This window comes from Sciurus carolinensis, chromosome 2, assembly GCF_902686445.1.
Source record: "Sciurus carolinensis chromosome 2, mSciCar1.2, whole genome shotgun sequence".
NCBI lineage: Eukaryota > Metazoa > Chordata > Mammalia > Rodentia > Sciuridae > Sciurus > Sciurus carolinensis.
The window spans coordinates 111785474-111804147 of record NC_062214.1 but is presented as its reverse complement, the minus strand read 5'-3'; the positions used below and the strand labels follow the sequence as shown (position 1 = coordinate 111804147).

The 18674-nt window shown below is 38.9% G+C and overlaps 2 protein-coding genes and 1 pseudogene across 2 annotated transcripts; 1 reads left to right on the top strand and 2 right to left on the bottom strand.

The window, feature by feature from the left end:
- Positions 1 to 328: 328 nt before the first annotated feature.
- Ccdc32 (coiled-coil domain containing 32) lies at positions 329 to 11242 on the bottom strand. Its single transcript, XM_047533730.1, has 4 exons — positions 11158 to 11242; positions 8655 to 8907; positions 5170 to 5326; positions 329 to 1308 (listed from the first exon to the last, which is right to left on the bottom strand). The coding sequence occupies exons 2-4, from the start codon at positions 8893 to 8895 to the stop codon at positions 1167 to 1169; spliced, it is 540 nt and encodes a 179-aa protein (XP_047389686.1). The 5' UTR covers positions 8896 to 8907; positions 11158 to 11242; the 3' UTR covers positions 329 to 1166.
- Positions 2897 to 3488, bottom strand: LOC124970406 (60S ribosomal protein L11-like; annotated as a pseudogene).
- A 3575-nt stretch (positions 11243 to 14817) lies between the features above and the next one.
- On the top strand, positions 14818 to 15520 carry LOC124978133 (UMP-CMP kinase-like). Its single transcript, XM_047542225.1, has one exon. The coding sequence runs from the start codon at positions 14833 to 14835 to the stop codon at positions 15418 to 15420; it is 588 nt and encodes a 195-aa protein (XP_047398181.1). The 5' UTR covers positions 14818 to 14832; the 3' UTR covers positions 15421 to 15520.
- The last annotated feature ends 3154 nt before the right edge of the window (positions 15521 to 18674 follow it).

Here is an 18674-nt window from a genome sequence, read left to right as displayed (position 1 = left end):
GTATGTTTGGGGATTATAAGAAAGTATTCATATCATTAAGCAAATATATGGAATCATTTAGTTGGTTCCTATCCTTTCGGGTAAGGATTTGGAAATGAAGATTTTTATAGCCACCTGCTCATCATTAGGGATTTGGAAACTATTATCCAGGAAGAAGCTCCATTGGGGCCATAGCTTCAGAACCCTATACTCAGGGGGTTCATGTTAAAAACAAGAGATGGGCAAAGGTTACCAGCTCCCCTGCACTGATGCATTTATCTTTACCTCCCACTGCCTGGGAACATCCCTCTGGGAGGAATCCAATCAACAGCACCTCACACAGTTATTCTGATGAAAGAAGTTTTATATGGACAACAGATATTTTGTATGTTTATATGAATAAGAGTATAATAAACAAGGAATAATGTGCAGTCTCAGTCAGGAAAGCTGTGACAAGGAAAAAGTTTGGAACTATGCAGGAGTAGTGTCAAGCATTAAACCATATTTACAAGTCTAATTTAGAAACTGGCACAGGAAGAAGTTGGGGGATAAGCCATGCATGAAATAAAAATGTGTATATACACAGATATAAACACCCACATTTTCACACTTCTTTCACCCATTTTCTCCACAAGGCAAAAATCAGACAAAGGAAAAGCCCAGCCTTTTTTTTTTTTTTTTTTTTCCCCAGAGTCCCTCTATTTCCTATGGATCTGTTACAGAAGTCCCACATGGGCTTGGATTCCAGGCAGCTGACTTCACTTTCATTGGCCCCACTTACCCCTGACAATTTACCAAGGGAATACATGGGATACAGAGGAGGCAAAAAAAATATGGTTCACTTAACATTATACACAAAGGCATCAGTGTCTCCAAGTACTCTTACAACCAGTTCTTCACCAGATCCTCATCAGACTTCAAACCAGCAACTGAGCTCAGTCAAACTGTGAGACAGAGGAAAGCAGTATTCTGATCCAGCATTCACTGGGTCAGTCACTTCATCCAAGATAGTCACACATGCCAGTCCAAAGCAAGTTAAGTCCTCAGGGGCCTGCAGCTGTTTGCTTTGTGGAATGGAGGTTTGGGCTTTTTTACCCTCCCTGGATTTCTCCTTACTGCCACTGCCGCTGAGCTCTCTGCTGTTCCCTCTGGACCCAAGACAGCTGCTCAGCTTGTGTATATGTAATTTATTGTTCTGCTGTTGCTGGTTTGTCCCCGGCCGCCACTGGCTTCTCAACTTGTGACTCTGGAGGGATCAGATATTGGACCTCCTCTGTGCTGATGGCTACTTTATCTGGCTGGAGCCACCTCTTGAAATGTTCCAAGGTGCTACAAAAGAGCAAAAGAAAAGACTGTATCAGACTTCACTGATTAATTACTTAATGATTAGCTCAGTTACTCAAATACTGCCTTCCCACCCACCGCCAATTTTTCCTACAATTGTTTTTCACTGTGAACACTGGGAGAACAGCGATACTCCTCTGACAGCTGTGCATCCTGGCAGCTCTGCAGCATAATTTACCCCCTAGTGGGCACTTTGACTATAAGCAGCACCAGGCCCCCTTCAAATGCAGAGCCTCTGAAGGCTTGATGAGAATAGCTGAAGAGCTTATGCCTCAGTCTTACCCTTTTTTCCTCAAAACTGAAGAGGAGATAAATTGTTAAGGGGAGGAAACACTCAAATATCAAATTATTAGCGAGGCAGAAAAGTGAGCATCTTTAAATCTCATATCTGAAGTGTCTGAGGCTCATTTATATATGCAGGGCTTATTTGTAGCATGTGCAATTTGTGTGAGTGTGTGTGTATGTGTTTGTGTGTATGTGTTGTTTGTTTATTTCATTCCATAGCAAGTCCCCAAGATAAAAACATCTGAGCTGTAAATGTTCCCCACAAAAGAATGGCCATTATGCCAGAGGGCTCTTTGTGTTTGCCTATGTAGAGAGAGGGTAAGTATGATCATCAGGCTCACAGATGCCCTCCCACCTTCCTTAAGTACCCAGGCTCCTCTATCTTACAGTTATTAGACATTCACAGTAAAATATAAATGACAAGAAACAATGTAAAACTTATTCTATGCTCTTTTTTTTTTTTTTTTTGGGTGCTGGGGATCGAACCCAGGGCCTTGTGCTTACAAGGCAAGCACTCTACCGACTGAGCTATCTCCCCAGCCCCCTCTATGCTCTTTAATAGCCCAAAGTCATAACGGCAGATTTTAGACATTTGTCAGTGTATGGGGGAATCGTGCTTTGGACAGCTGAATTTCTTAGCCCATTACTTCCTTGCCAAAAGCACACAGAGGAGCATTATCTACCTGGCCTTCACAAATGTGAAGACCCACATGAGTTCACTGCAAAATGGCCTCTGCTTAAAACATAAACTTTGAAGTTTGAAAACAAAAGCATAGCTACTCTTTCCTGGTGCTTGTTCTAAAGGATGATAGAAAGAAGTATTCCCACAGATGTAGGCATGGGAATCAGATCCAAACATCAGAGCAAGTGGCTAACTGACTCTCATGCCCATGGCTCAGGGGAATCAGGTGTGATGGGGACATTTAATCTTCATCAACTACCCTTTCATAGAATTATTCAAATTATTTCTACAGAAAAAGGAATACCCCATTATTTTAAGTATGGATAAATACATAGAAACATGCTAATCTGATTTCAAAGAAAGAGAATTCCTACTGGAGAATTACACAGGAGAAAGTTGTTTTTTCTTCTCAAAAGTGGAGTAGGGAGGTATGCAAGAGGAGGAGGACTATCAGTAAATACCAAATTGTTAACAGGTCAGAATCTATACATCTTCAAGCCACCTATGTTTGAGGCAGTTTATGGATCAATTAGGTTGAGCCTTTAGAGATAGAACAGAACAAACTTTATTTTATTTTATTATCTTTTTAAATTATTTATTTATTTATTCATTGAAAATGTTTCATTGGCCTTTTGGATAGAAACGGGAATTTATTTGCCAGGAAGGATGATCCCATCATACTTCTGCTGGAACCAGCACATGGCCTCCTCTTTGCTGATTCTGTGTTTGGCCCCAATGCAGCCTGTCATGCACTTCTTGTCTGCGATGCTGAAACCTGGCCTACCCAGCACCACATAGAAGTCCAGACTGTAGATACCAATGCTTGGATCATATTTGATGCCCAGATTGATGTGTTCCTGGATCCCAAAACCAAAGTTGCCAGTATCCAAAAAGTTATTTTTCCTTAATTCATACTCCTGCACCTTTAGATCTTTCTCCAGAATTTCTTCTGCCTTGGCCCCACAAACTGTGCAGTGAACAGCAATCTTTTCATTTCTCCTGATGCCAAAGGATCTGACAGTGTATCTAGCTTTGGAAAACACAGGAGTCTGGCCTGTGAGCTGCTCCAACACCTTGGCGGCCTGGGTCAGTCTGTCTCCACTCTACCCCACACAGATGTTGAGGCAGAGCTTGCAATGCAAAGTTCCCGCATGGGGTTCTCCTTTTCGCCTTGATCCGCCATGATGGAGAACAGGAAGAGAGGGTGGAGCCCAGACTTTATTTTATTTTCTGAGCCTTCAGAAAGTAGTTGGTGTGACCATAGAGGTCATGCTAATTTTTTTTTTTTTTTTTTTGTGGTGCTGGAGATTGAACCCAGGCTTGACAGGCAAGTACTCTATCAACTGAGCTATATCCCCAGCCCGAGGCCATGCTAATTTCTGAAGGATATGGGGGCATGCTGATCCAATATTTGAGATAATATAAGTAAAAGCGCTTTGCAAATTAAAAAGTAAAATATAAATATGAAGTTTTATTCACACACTGTCCATGATTTTAGCAGCAGCATCTTCATCTGATATGATGGGACTCTCAAAATCAATATTAATGATGTCTTGCAAACTTAGGTTAAGCCCTATTCCCCTAACACTTTTGGTTAAAATTCAAGTTTTCACTTCTCCATGAATTTTTTTAAATTAAATTTCTTTTCCAAACTGATAAAGGTATAAACCTTTGGTTAAAATTCAAGTTTTCACTTCTCCATGAATTTTTTAAAATTAAATTTCTTTTCCAAACTGATAAAGGTATAAACCTTTGGTTAAAATTCAATTTTTCACTCCCCAATGCATTTTTAAATTAAACTTGTTTTTGACTCTTCTTTTTTTTTTTTGCGGTGCTGGGAATCGAACCCAGGGCCTTGTGCTTGTGAAATCGAGCACTCTACCAACTGAGCTATCTCCCCAGCCCTAAACTTCTTTTTAACTGATAAAAAAATATAAAATTTTATGTACTAATGGGGGTCCCTCCATCAATTTTTATTTAGAATAAATTCTTACCAAACTTTAAAATTCTGCTACCGAAAACAGTATTAACAATAGCTAATATTTATATTGTGCTTAACATGTGCCAAGCAGTTCTAATTAACCCTTAAAACAACTTTATGAGATAAAAGCTATTAATCCCAATGTACAGATTAGGAAAGTGGAGCACACACAGGTTATTTATCCCAGAAAATACATTTAAGTGGCAGAGCTGAATTTCCAAGTGTTAAGTACTAAACCACTTATTGTGGCACAATGCCTTCTCTCTTTCTATATCTAAACCCTCCCTCCCTCCCTGGTACAAATACCAGAGCTGGGCGGGAGTTCAATGGTCTCTTAATTCCAAAGTACACTCTGTCATTTCTGCTCATCTAACTCTTCTCTTACGCTGTCTCCTATTGGAAGGTAATCTTTAAATATATTTGCTATTGTCCCTATCTGAGGGCCAAAAGCTAAAAAAAAAAAAAAAAAAAAAAAAGGTTAAAACTTCCTTATACAACCCTCCCATGACACCAAGCACAGTGCCTTCACACAGTAGCTTCTTAATAAATTTATTCATTTGGTCTACACAGAAACTATGTAAGGCAATGGAAATTCAGAAGTAAGAAGACATGATTCCAGTTGTTGATTAATCACCACTTTCTCAAGTGCATTACCTATTTAAAAATGAAGATGATGGTTTATCCTCAACTCCATTCAATTTGTGACTCACATGCTGCTGGGGTATTTGCTTTATGGCAAAATTCTCAAGCTAAGAACAAACTGAGCAACCTTACAAAGGCTGATTTTAGCTCAAAAGAACTGATGTTGATCTCAATAAATATCAGGACTCAGATGTCACTATCCCTGAATTTGTTAGAGAAGAAGTGCTCTCAGTGAAACAGACTGGAAATCAATTACCTCTCATCAGAATCAAGTCCATCTACAAAGAACTCTGATGCTAACTTCTCCTGGAGGAACCGATCCCAGCATTCCTTCTTGGCTTGGGCCAGGGTTCGAAGCATGTCCTTGGAAGTGACTTCCTCATTTAAACCCTTGATTCTTCGTAGTTTCTTCTCTAAATAGAAGAGAAAATGGAGCTTAACAAAGAAAGTGAGTATGAAATGAAATGCCAATTTACCAATGCAAAATGAAATGAAAAATGCCAATTTACCAATTCTTTCACTGATGAATATATTCACATTTCCTGTACAAGAGATAATTTTTAAAGGACACATAAAAAGGAATTGAACATACTTCTTTTTCCTTCATGTTCTCATCCTGCATTGTATCAAATAAATGTTTAACCCAAGAAAAGGAAAAAGCCATGGGTTCTCATAAATAAATCAATAGCATGTTTTCTTTGAAATCACAGAAGCCCAGCAGGTATCTCTCTAAGGAAAGCTTGTTTTTCCTGGTATGACATGTGTATACTATTGCCTGTTTTCTGACTCCTTGAAAATAATGTCTCTGAGGAGTTAATGGTTTTTCTTCTTGTTACAGTGACATAAAGTGGTTTTTCAAACCTCATGAGAAAGAATTAGAGAAAATGATGAGAGATCCAATGGTTCATTAGACACTAAAATTGACTTGATGAGAACTCAAGGATAAGAGACCTTTAAGATCTCTATGTGATTAAATTCTTGATTAAAGAAAAAGAATCTCTCAACATTTAAAAAAGTTGCTCAGTTTATGGTCTGGATGTTGGAGCCTAATAAAAACAAACATCTTGTAATCCCTCAGAGAGTAGTCCATATGGCTTCCTGATGATAGATGTTTAATTACTCTTCTTTGTATTTTAAGTATAACTGTTGAACAGATTTTTCCTTTTGAAAAACATAAGAAAGAATATCATCATTACCTTTTTCCTTAATTTAGTCTTTCCTTCAACTATAATATGGCCACATGCTGAGTAAAGATGTTTTGGTCAAGAATAGACTACATATACAATGGTGGTTCCATAAGATTATATCACCTACTGATATCATAGCTATCTTAGTTGGGGTGTGTACACTCTATGATGTCCACTTATGAAATTATCTAACAACACATTTTTCAGAATGTACCTCTGTTAAGCAGCACATGATTATGTATGGGTAAATAATGGCTTTTTCTGTGTGTGGAGGGGAGAATGGACATTAAGCCTAGATCCAACAGAAACTTAATGATATGCAATCCAGTTTTCATTTCTCAACAAGTTCTATCAGCTAACATCCACTAGTCAAAACAAGAAGCATTTGTGTTCCTGTAAGCTATCACAAAGAATTCACCTGTGTAAAAATCTTGCAGTTTATAAATGTTAAAATTTGAAGGGTTTTATTTTTTCCTTAAAGATAAAAAAAGGTTCATGCATATCTCATGTTTAACACTGGTTACATTTTTAATTATTGCTCTTACCAGTGGATTCTCTTTGATACATGTTTATCTGGCAATAAAAACAATCTTCATGTTGTCTGGCCTTGGTTGTCATGGTGAAAAGTACTCTTTTGGCTAGAAAAGGTCTTCCCCGTCTCTAAGTGTGCTGAGTTCCTGATGAGGTATCATCTCAATAGAGCAGGCGGAAACAGGTGTTACATACTCCAAACCTGCCTGCCCTTGTTACATAGCTCCTTCCCTAGAAAACAGAAATGGCTCCTATTTTCTCCAGAAAAGGATATTTTAATTACCAGTTAGTTTCTAAACTGATTTTAGAAAAGTTCAGTGGAGTTTTAACTTTCCAAGCCAGTCTTCACCAATCAAAATCAACACCATCTCTGTGAGGTGTTTCTGATAACCCCAATCACATGGTACCATAAGTCAATGATCCGGTTCTTTAGATTTCTCAGACTGTTGTTACTTCTCCTTATCATCATTAAGCAGGTGCTCTGGCCACTGAAAGCAGAACTTTCAACCCTTTCAGTCATGGCTGCAAGCATTACTATTCTATCTCTGGTGACTTCCCTATAAATTTCACACTACTCCCTCATCTTTCTCATTCTCCATCATTCCAACTGTTTTTCTCCTATCTTTTTTTCCTCCATTATGTCATTAATGAAATTTCTTTCACTCTCCCAAAGATATTCCTTAGCAATCACATAAGCTCTGATTCCTCTCTGTCCTTCATCAAAGCTCCTTCCTCAAATTATTGTGGGCAGATTTGGTCTTGTGATAGATGTTCAACAATAAAAGACTACCATAAGAAGAAAGAATTTTGAGAATTTTCACCATAGAGAAATGATAAATGCTTGAGGAGAATAGATATGCTTACCTTGACTTAAATATTATATGATATACATGGTACATCATTAATATGTACAGTTTTAATTTATTTTTTATATTTTAAAACTGGGATTGAACCTCAGGGCACTTTACCCACTGAGCTACATCCCTGGCCCATTTTTTAAAAATTTTTAAAATTTTGAGATAAGGTCTCACTAAGTTGCTGAGGCTGGCCTCAGACTTGTAATCAATTATTTTGCCTCTGCTTCCCAAGTAGCTGGGATTACAACATGCACCACCACACCAAGCAATATGTACAGTTTTATGCCTTTATGTATCAGTTAAAAAATAAATTAGACTGACATTTCTCTTTCTCCTAGCATGGGACAATCTGAATTTCACTCCTATGTTTGGATTCTCTCTAGATACTTACATTCTGATCACAGGACAGGGCACTGAAAATGTAGGCAAGAAACATTTTTTTAAATAAATGGCTAATAAAAGATAGTGAATTTATATCAACATGCTCCCATTTCCAACAAGCAATCTTCATAATATAACAGTTTTTCAAAACACTAACATTACAAATCTCCATGTAGCTTTGGGGTCATGGGCATTTCTATCAGGATGGCATAAAGTTTAACACTTCTAAGTTATCTGAATACATGGGTGGGCCACCAATAGTAAGCAAGAGGGTTTTACAAAATGCCAAGAAATAAAATAGAATTTAAGTCAAGTGTGGTGGTGCATGCTTGTAATTCCAGCAACTTGGGAGGCTAAGGCAAGAGGATGTCAAGTTTGAGACTAGCCTGGGAAATTTAGCAAGACCCTGTTTCAAAATAAAAAATAAAAGGGCTGGGAATTTAGTTCAGTAGTATAGCACCCCTAGGTTCACTCCAAAAAAAACCAAAACCTAAAACCAGAATTTAGATGAAATGGTTAGAGGTAGGAGGTTAAAAAAAAAAAAAAAAAAAAAAAAAAAAAAAAAAAACTGTTCCAAGGGATGTGCAAGAACAGTGAGAGTGATCCTTTCCTATAACAAAACTGAAACCCTAGAATTACATCTGACAGATACATGTATCAAGCACTTAAAAAAAGGGGGGGAGGGAGGGAGAGGAAACCAAGTTTGATTCAACAAAACTTCAACATGCTCCCATAAAACCACCAGCTTCTGATTTTAAAAAGAGTATGCCAGCAAGCTAACTTACCTAGAGATGCTAAATATACTTCTGAATCCTGCAAGGGAGCCCAGGGCTTTATTGCTGGCTGGACAGCAAAGTTTGCTGCCTCCCTCTGGCCTTCACCTGTAGGGTAAGAATTCACAAAGGAGTCCGCGAAGGTACTGCTGGCAACATCTTGATCAGGATTTGGCAGACAGGAACAGATTTCAGCCCAGAGATCCCTGCCAGATCTTGTAGCTGTACAGTCAACACTCTCAAACATTTTCATTTGGGATTTAAGCTGGAAAACAGAAGATCAAGTGAGTAAGAATTAGTTTTAAGGATACAGTATAAGTGTGTGGCACTCACATATTTATCCACTGAAGAAAAGTAATAGAATTTTAAGAAGTTTCTTTTAACAAAAAATTAAAATATCTTCCATCAGATTCATATATATACAAGGGTGACAAAAGGGAAATTGAGTTCCTTTCTAGCTCTGCATTCAAGTTGTTCATAATGAAGTTTGTTTAAAAATGGAATTTCCATCCCAGCAACTCAGGAGGCTGAGGCAGGAGGACTGCAAATTTGAGACCAGCCTCAGCAACTTAGTAAGGCCCTTTAGCAAGATCCTGTCTCAAAATAAAAAAATAAAAATGACAGGGAATGTGACTCAGTGGTTAAGTGCCTCTGGGTTCAATTCCCAGTACCAAAAATTAAATAAATAAATAAATAATAAAAATGGACTTTCCATAAGCCCAGACACAGAAGGACAAAAACTGTTATGATTCCACTTATATGAACTGATAAACAGAAATAATGGTGATCATCAGTGGCTGGAGAGAAGGGAAAATGGGAAGTTATTTCTTAAGGACACAGTTTTTATTTGAGAAGGTGAAAAAGTTCTGGAGTTGAATAATGGTTATAGTTATATAATAATATAAATACCACTGAGCAATACACACAAAAATGGTTAAAATGATAAATTTTACATTGCGTGTGTGTTTTGTTTTGTTTTGAGATGGGGTCTTGGTAAGTTGCCCAGGTTGGCATCCAACTCACAATATTCCTGCCTCAGTATACCAGGTAGTTGGGATTTCAGGTGTGGGCCACCACCCCTGGCTTACATTATGCATATTTTCTTTCTCTCACATATACACACACACAGGAATTTCTAGAATGCTTCCAGTGTGAATGAACAGTTATGCTTTTCTCTAAAGATCTCCAAAATACAACTGCTCTATCCTTAGCCAAATTAAATTGTTTTCAACAGGATACAGACAGGCACTTGCACAGTCCATGAAGATAGCAAAAGTGATGCATGACTATAGGGGGTACCCTCATAGTACAGGGGGCCATGTGCTTATTACATGTAGCAGCTGGTCTATATAACTTATGTTCCTTTTTTCCTTCTTCATATTTTATCCTTTTCACTTTTACATTATTAGTTTTTTGTTTTTTGGTACCATGGTTTGAACCCAGAGGTATTTAATCACTGAGCCACATCCCCAGCCCTTTTTTTACTTTTTAATTTTGAGACAGACTCACCAAGTTGCTTAGAGCCTTGCTAAATTGCTAAAGCTGTCTTGACAATTTGTCTTGTCTCAGCCTCAGGAGTTGCTGGGATGACAGGTGTGCACCACCATGTCCAGCTAAATAAATCATTTTAATTGTGTACATTTACGGGGTATAGTGTTCAATACATTATGCAAGGTGTAATGCTCAAATCAGGGTAGTTAGCATTTAACAGAAACACTGAAAAACAGGCATTTATGAAGAAACAGGATCAGAAGGACAGCTGCTTAAGGGCACATTACCAATACAAGATGAATCTCTGGAGACCAGAATGGTGCTGCTCCAAAATCCCTATTTTTGCCCAGTACCCAATATTCTGCCTGTTTGGGATGCTGAAAGTAGCAAGGACAGATGGGAAGGGCTGCGCAGCGAACCTGGGGGCTTGCATAAACATCTAAGTTTAAAGGCCAGATCAACACCTTCTCTTAAGAAGGGTCTTAAGACTCTAGCCCGGTGGCGCACGCCTGAAATCCCAGCTACTCAGGGGTCCCAGGCAGTTGGACAGCAAGCCCCAAAAGGGCTGGGGATGTAATTCAATAGTAGAGCGCTTGACTAGCATGTGGGAAGTCCAGCCCCAATACCGCAAAATCAGTACATGAAGGGGTGTTTGCAATAAGGAAGGTTGCCCAACCAAAGGTCTGAAAAATTCCCTGCGACAGAGCCCAGTAGTCAGAGCAAAGGCCCTAGGTAAAACAGACAGCTATGCCAGGGCGTCCCAGATGAAATGAGGCACCTCCCCCCGAAGTCCTCTGAACACACCCAACCAAAACTTAGCTCTCACTGGAGCACCTCGAGGCCCTGCCCTCAGGGTGTCCGGAACCCTTCAGGAAACTCTGTGTCCAGACCCCAGGCCTCAGTCGTTCCGACCTCAAGAACTGGCTGGGGGTGACGATGAATCAGGTCCTCGATACCCTCTTGTTTTCGGGGGTCAGTTCACAGCAGGGAATACAAAATGCCGAGTACCCCAACCCCTCCTCACCTGCCACAATCACCTGCCCAGGAACCTGGGAACGCTCGGCTCTAGGATGTCGCTGGCAAACAGGAAGAAACAGCGAGGGGCGGAGTCATCAAGTGACGTAGCCCAGAAGTCCTCCAATTACCATCCGACCTGGCAACGTTGTGTGAGTCGATTGGTCAAGGGGGGCTCGTGAGGCAGGCAGGAGCAGAAGGCGAGGAAGTGGAGGGCGGGGCTGTGGTTGCCTGGAAACGTTGGAGTCACTTGTCTGGAGCTCTGCCTCCTCCCCACATCCCGCCGAAGAATGGGGTCGATTCCTTGTAGAGCTGGAGATTCCAGCATCACCTTCCTATCCCCTGCTGGGATACAGCAGCCCAGTTTTCCAGACCTTTGACTTTCTGACTTACTTTCTTTCTTTCTTTCTTTCTTTCTTTCTTTCTTTCTTTCTTTCTTTCTTTCTTTCTTTCTTTCTTTCTTTTTTTTATTGTTTATTCTGATTATACGTGACAGCAGAATGCATTTTGATTCCTTGTACACAGATGGAGTACAACTTTTCATTTCTCTGGTTGTACACGATGTAGAGTCACACTATTCGTGTAATCATATGTACATAGGGTAATGATGTCTGTCTCATTCCACCATCTTTTCTTCCCCGCCGCCCCCTCCCTTCCTTTCATTTCCCTCTACACAATCCAACTTTCCTCCATTCTTCCCTTACCCACCCACCCCCTTATGTATCATCATCTAATTGTCAGAGAAAACATTTGGCCTTTGGTTTTGGGGGATTGGCTTATTTCACTTAGCATATTCTCCAACTCCATCCATTTACCTGCAAATGCCATAATTTTATTCTTCTTTATGGTTGAGTAATATTCCTTTGTGTATATATACCACGGTTTCTTTATCCATTCAGCTATTGAAGGACATCTAGGTTGGTTCCACAATCTAGCTATTGTGAATTGAGCTGTTATAAACATTGATGTGGCTGTACACTGTAGTATGCTGATTTTAAGTCCTTTGGGTATAAACCCAGGAGTGGGATAGCTGGCTCAAATGGTGGTTCCATTCCAAGTTGTCTGAGGAATCTCCATACTGCTTTCCAGAATGTTTGCACAAATTTGCAATCCCACCAGCAATGTAAGAGTGTACCTTTTTCCCCACATCCTTGCTAACAACTGTTGTTGCTTATATTCTTGATAATAACCATTCTAATTGGAGTGAGATGAAATCTCAGGGTAGTTTTGATTTGCATTTCTCTAATTATTAGAGGTTGAAAATTTGTCCATATATTTGTTGATAGATTGTATATCTTCTCCTGTGAGGTGCCAGACCTTTGACTTTTCTTGGTCCCCTGAGCAAGTTCACCTTCTAGGCAATTTTCCAGGCCAATGTTTGTCTCCTTCATCCCTTTGCTGATCAAGTTAGAGCACTTCGGTGGCTTCTTAACGTCACAGGAGACCCATGCTCCATTCACCAAATTGTGAGATTTTCCATCATTCATCTAGTCAATAGATGCCAAACTCCTGTTGTGCTCTAGGGTTGTGTTAAGCGTGAATTCAAGACATGTACATTAGATTTGGTATGGATCCCAGAGATCTTTACAGCTTGTAGAAGGGGGGATCACTTTGGAAGCAAATAAATTTACAAATAATAGCAAGGCTATAAGAAGCTAAGACAGGAGTGTGACCACAGTGCATAAGAATGTGTTGTGTCAGAAACTCTTTCTAAAAAATGACATTTGAGGCCTGGGTGTGTAGCTCAGTGGCAGAGCACTTGCTTAGCATACATAAGACCTTGGATCTGAGTCCTCAGCACCACAAATAATTAAAAGATGACCTTGGATATCCTTCAAGGGATCATATTTATTGAGTTATAATTTTTCCCTGTCCCCAATTTTCAGGACTGTTACTGTCTCCGAAAGAAATGAGGGATGAAAGCTAGTAGCCATTAGTAACAGTAACTTGACTGAGTACGTTCTTTAGATGTGACCAAATCCCATCAGTGTGGCTATGATAGCAACAACTACCACCATATGAAAGTACCACCACAAGGCAAGGTACTCTACTGTTCACATTTATAACTTTTTTTTTTTGGTACTGGGGATTGAACCTAGGGGTGCTCAACCACTGAACCATCTCCCCAGTCCCTGCTTTTTTTTTAAGTGGTCAATGGACCTTTATTTCCTTCAATTTATTTATTTATATGTGGTGCTGAGGATGGAACCTCAACACAGTGCCTCATGCATGCTAGGCAAGCACTCTACCACTGAGCTACCTCACCCAGCTCACATTTATAACCAATTCTCAAAAAGACTATGTAAAAGAAAAGGAAAGTGAGGAGGTTAGAAAACAAAAGAGCAAGTCATGGACAAGATTTTGGCCATGCTTATTCAAGGAAAAAGAGGCATGAATCTGGCAGTATCTGATTCATAGCAAGGGCAAGCACTGGAGTAGGTATAGAAGTATTTCATCAAGCTACTTCATGGCTTCATGATTCACTTAAGTGCTTTTCTCTGATTTCATGCTCACCAAACTCTTGATTTCAAATTTGACCTTTCAGGACTCCCAGTCTCTGTTGGGTATCTTGATATCAGGATGATGGTGCCTTAGACAGTAAGCACAAACATCCCAGTCCCTGGAAAATCACATTTTATAATTTAAACTTGCAGTTGTAAATTAACAAACTGACACCCTACCAGTTCACCCATGTCTTTTGAGTCTGATTCATGTGTGCATGAGCAAACCCAAAACACATCCTGTACTGGGAAACTAAAACTAAAAACCATTGTGATCTCTCCTTTCCCAAAGACTGCTCACAATGGAAGCCACGTGAGACCAATCGGCAGCTCTTTATGTCAGACTCTGCTTACTGCAGTGTGATTAACATTAATGTTTTTTAATGTCTCCTCAACCAGCCTAGGCCTTCCTTGAGATTGGGAACTATGTCTTTTTTTTTTTTTTGGTACCAGGGATTGAACCCAGGGGCGCTTAACCACTGAGCCACATTCCCTGCCCTTTTTTATTTTGAGACAGTGTCTCATTAAGTTGCTGAGGACCTCACTAAGTTGCTTGCAATGCTCCTGCCTCAGCCTCCCCAGGCACTGGGATGATAGGCTTGTGCCACAACGCCCAGTAGGAACTGTCTTTCTGATCTCCATATCTCTAGAGCCAAGTCTGGCAAATGTTCAAAACTTGGTGCGTGAATGTTTGCAATTAGAACCCTATGGTCAAGGATCATGCAGAACTAGAGCTAAACTACTAAACCTGTGATTCCTTTTTCAGTCACTTCTCCATGTTGCAACAGCAATTCATTCATATTCTGTCCTCGCTCTCTTTCTAAAGACACCCCCAAAAATTCTTTCCAATTACCTATTGCTCTTAAAATAAAACTTTAACTCCTTATCATAGTAAATGGTTGCAGTTCTTAGTTCAAACAGCTGGTTTAAGATATAAAATGAATTGATTAAAGCAGCTCTGTCCAATAGAACTTTCTATGATGATTAAAATGTTCCTAGCTGTCCAACAATGTAGCCATTGCTTCATGGGATTGTTGAGTACTTGAAATGTGACTTGTATAACTGAGGGTGAACTTTAAATTTTATTTTATTTTGATTAATTTAAATTTAAATAGCCGGCTACACGTCTTGGGCCCAAACTTCGTGCTACTGGCCCGCCTGCCGCTTTTCTGCCCTCGCAGCTCATGAAGCCACTGGTCGTGTTGGTACTCTGGGGTCCCAGCGCTGGCAAGGGGACCCAGTGCGCCCACATGGTCAAGAAATATGGCTACAAACACCTCTCTGCAGGAGAACTTCTCCGTGATGAAAGGAAGAACCCAGATTCACAGTATGGTGAACTCATTGAAAAGTACATTAAAGATGGAAAGATTGTACCAGTTGAGATAACCATCAGTTTATTAAAGAGGGAAATGAATCAAACAATAGCTTCCAACGCTGCGAAGAATAAGTTCTGGATTGATGGATTTCCAAGAAATCAAGACAATCTTCAAAGTTGGAACAAGACCATGGATGGGAAGGCAGATGTATCTTTTGTTCTGTTTTTTGACTGTAATAATGAGATCTGTATTGAACTATGTCTTGAGAGGGGAAAGAGTAGTGGTGGGAGTGATGACAACAGAGAGAGCTTGGAAAAGAGAATTCAGACTTACCTTCAGTCAACAAAGTTGATTATTGACTTATATGAAGAGACGGGGAAAGTCAAGAAAATAGATGCTTCTAAATCTGTTGAAGTTTTTGATGAAGTCGTGAAGATTTTTGACAAAGAAGGCTAACTCTAAACCTGAAAGCATCCTTGAAATCATGCTTGAATATTGCTTTGATAGCTGCTATTACAACCCCTTTCAAAGGCAATTTTAATCTTCAAAATTATATCTCAATTAATGACTAGAAAATACATAGTAAGACAAAGTAAATTTTTATGGTTTTTTTTTTTTTTCTGGTCACAGAAGTAGACAGTGAATTCAAGTTTAATTACATCTTAGTTATTAGGTGCTCACAAAACAAAGAAGGGTATCAGCTGGTTCTTTGTTTTTATTAAATACTATCCCTTTTATAGTTTGTGCCTTCTGTGAGCAAAATTTTTTAGTATGCATGTATATCCCTTTAGTAATTACAACATGTTAGAATTAGGGACTCCCACTTCCTCTTTTTCTTGCAGGTTTTAAATTTCTAACCTCTTAATTGAATTTGTGGACCAAATTTCAAAGGAACTTTTTTTGTGTAGTCAGTTCTTATACAAGGTGTTTGGTAAACAAACTCATAAAGTGGATTCTTAACAATGTTAGTATTTACCAAACAACTGACCATTTCCTATAGTAAGATGAGAAAACTTAGGCTTCGATTTACTTCAACTTACACAGAGTTGTATGTCAGGGTTTCCAGGGTTTTAGGTTGGGGGCATGAGGGGTTCAGAGCCTGACCGAATTATCAGTTTTATTCTGACAGCATCCTAGGGTATGAGGCAAGGATCACATCTAATGGCTTGTGTTCTTTATGCTCTATTATATAGTGCTATCCATTAGTAAATTGATCTTAACACAATTCGTAGCAGTGGAACCTTGAAATGCATGTGTTAGATTTATAATAAAGTGATTCATTTCTCATTTTAGCAACGCTTCCAAGTCTTCTTTTGTTTTTCAGACTAAATATAGGGTTAGGATAAATTTAAAAACAACCTAATGATTAAAGTTCCCATTTGCATTTTATTTTCTGAAATACTTTTTCATAGTTATTTGTTTTAAAAATTTTTAAAAATCATTGCACTTTGGTCAGAAAAATGATAAATTTATCTTACAAATGTTTGATTACCTTCCTGGCTAATTTTGTTTAGTAAATTTTTGGGGAGGTGCAGGGCATCATATTGAAGCATTGAAAGGCACAAAATTTTAAAAAGGCTCTGGAGTCTATTCTTCCTTTAACATCTCTGAGAAATTTGTTTTCTCCTTCTATCACTAATACTAATTCATGGTCTTTTGGTGGTTGTACTTGGGATTAAACCCAGGGGCGCTCTACCACTGAGCTACATCCTAGCCCTTTTCATTTTTTTATTTTGAGACACAGTCTTGCTAGATTGCCCTGGGTGGCCTTGAATTTGCAATCCTCCTGCCACATCCTCCAGAGTAGCTGGGATTACAGGTGTGTGGCACCATGCCTGGCTCCTAGGTTCTTAACAGAGACTTCTGAAATGTTTTTCATTTTCAACACAATCTACTTGGTATACAGGGTTAATAAAACATGGAATTTTTAAAATAATTTTTATATTTAAAGTTATTGGGAATAGTGAGAATTAATTAAAGGCTGTTTTTATAATAGAATCATTTATTTCTATGCACATTACAAAACTGACTGATAAGAAATTTTTCAATATATTTACCACTAGAAAATAAAGTATCCTTTAGTACTATAACATACTGACCACCAAAATATGTATATTGAGAGTATCTTGGTTTCTTGGAAGAGATTGTAGTACATTTTTTTCTAACATTTTAATTCATCCAATACAGAGGGCCTTTATTAATGATTTAAACATACCACTATAGTGTAAAGCAAAGGTAAAGATTAAGGTTTTAAGAGCAGTCCTATTCACACAAGTAAATCTGTCAGGTGGGAATCTAAGTATTTATACCAATAATTGTGACAGCAACCTTATAGTTTTGAATACTGCTGAGACTAGGTGTTTTGCCTCCTTTCATCAGATATCTTTCTGTGGCATTGAGAATTGAAACCAAGAAATATGGTAATTACTAAATTATGAAACTTTTTTTGTTTGCTTTTAAATAGAAAAATATGTTGGCAAGATTGAATTTTGTAGTTGATTGAGATATATCTGACTTCACTAGTTTGGTCAATCCATTTGTTAAAGTCACTAAGACATTCTTTAGTTTCTGGAAAGTCCCTAATTTGAGCCTTACTGTGTTGTTGGGTTTCTTTAAATTATTTCCATTTGATGATGTTAAATATGTATAAATTATTTAGTAAAATAATTCCAATAAATTTTGTGCTGTGGCCTGTAAAAAAAAAATAGCCATGTGCGGCTAATGACGACCCTATTATACAGCACAGGTCTGAGGTATATTAAATAGTTCACAGAATTTCAAGGTGGGCAGAATCAAGCTTCAGAACTATTTAACCAGGCATGGTATCTAAATCTCACTGAGGGCATGTTCAGGGAATAACCCACTACCATGACCATAGAAATTGCAGCCGTCATCACTGGCTGGACACTGGATACAAGAAACTTCCTCACTTAGTTCCCCAAATCAGATGCCTCCACTGCTACCTTGTCAGACATGGTTCCATGCTGAGCCTCTTCCTGCTGCTGTGTGCGTCTGAATCAAAGCTTCTGCCAGATGAATGGAGCCCAGGTCAAATTCCTATGTCCAAGTTTCAAGAGAAGCTGGGAAGACCAATTTCTGGATTCCACTTCTTGAAGGTAGAATTGTGTGAAATTCCCAACACACACACACACACACACACACACACACACACACACGGATGTTTAGAAGATGTTGGATGTCCATAAAATACAACAAATATTTAATGTACATGGTCTATGCCAGTGCTTCTCAAGTTTTAATATTCTCATTCCAGAGGTCAGAATGAGTTGGGAGATAAGATTTTTGTTTTCTATCTCCGTAGTTTTGCCAAGCACTATTCTAAGTGTTTTTACTTGAACTAACTTATTTGATTCTCCCAACTCTGTTCCAAAACAACCTGGTCTCAGTAAATGAAGACCATGAGATTGAAAAAAGGAAGACAGATCCAAGATTGCACAGAGTGAAATTTATCGGGGATGTACTGACAGAAGCATGGTCCTAGGTAGCAACAAGATCAGTTGCTCACCGGGTACAGTGGTGCATGCATGTAATTCCAGCTACTTGAGAAACTGAAGCAGGGGGATTGCAAATTCAAGGTCAGCCTTGACAATTAAGGAAGACTCTGTCTCAAAATAAAATATAGGGCAGGGGTTGTGGCTTAGTGGTAGAGAAATTACCTAGCATGTCTGAGGGACTGGGTTCAATTCTCA

Coding starts and splice junctions, on each gene's coding strand:
- Ccdc32 (XM_047533730.1), bottom strand. CDS start 8,895: ATGAAAATGTTTGAGAGTGTTGACTGTACAGCTACAAGATCTGGCAGG. Junction 5,327..8,654: donor AGTATATTTAGCATCTCTAG/GTAAGTTAGCTT, acceptor TCTTCTATTTAG/AGAAGAAACTACGAAGAATC. Junction 1,309..5,169: donor GGACTTGATTCTGATGAGAG/GTAATTGATTTC, acceptor GCTCTTTTGTAG/CACCTTGGAACATTTCAAGA.
- LOC124978133 (XM_047542225.1), top strand. CDS start 14,833: ATGAAGCCACTGGTCGTGTTGGTACTCTGGGGTCCCAGCGCTGGCAAG.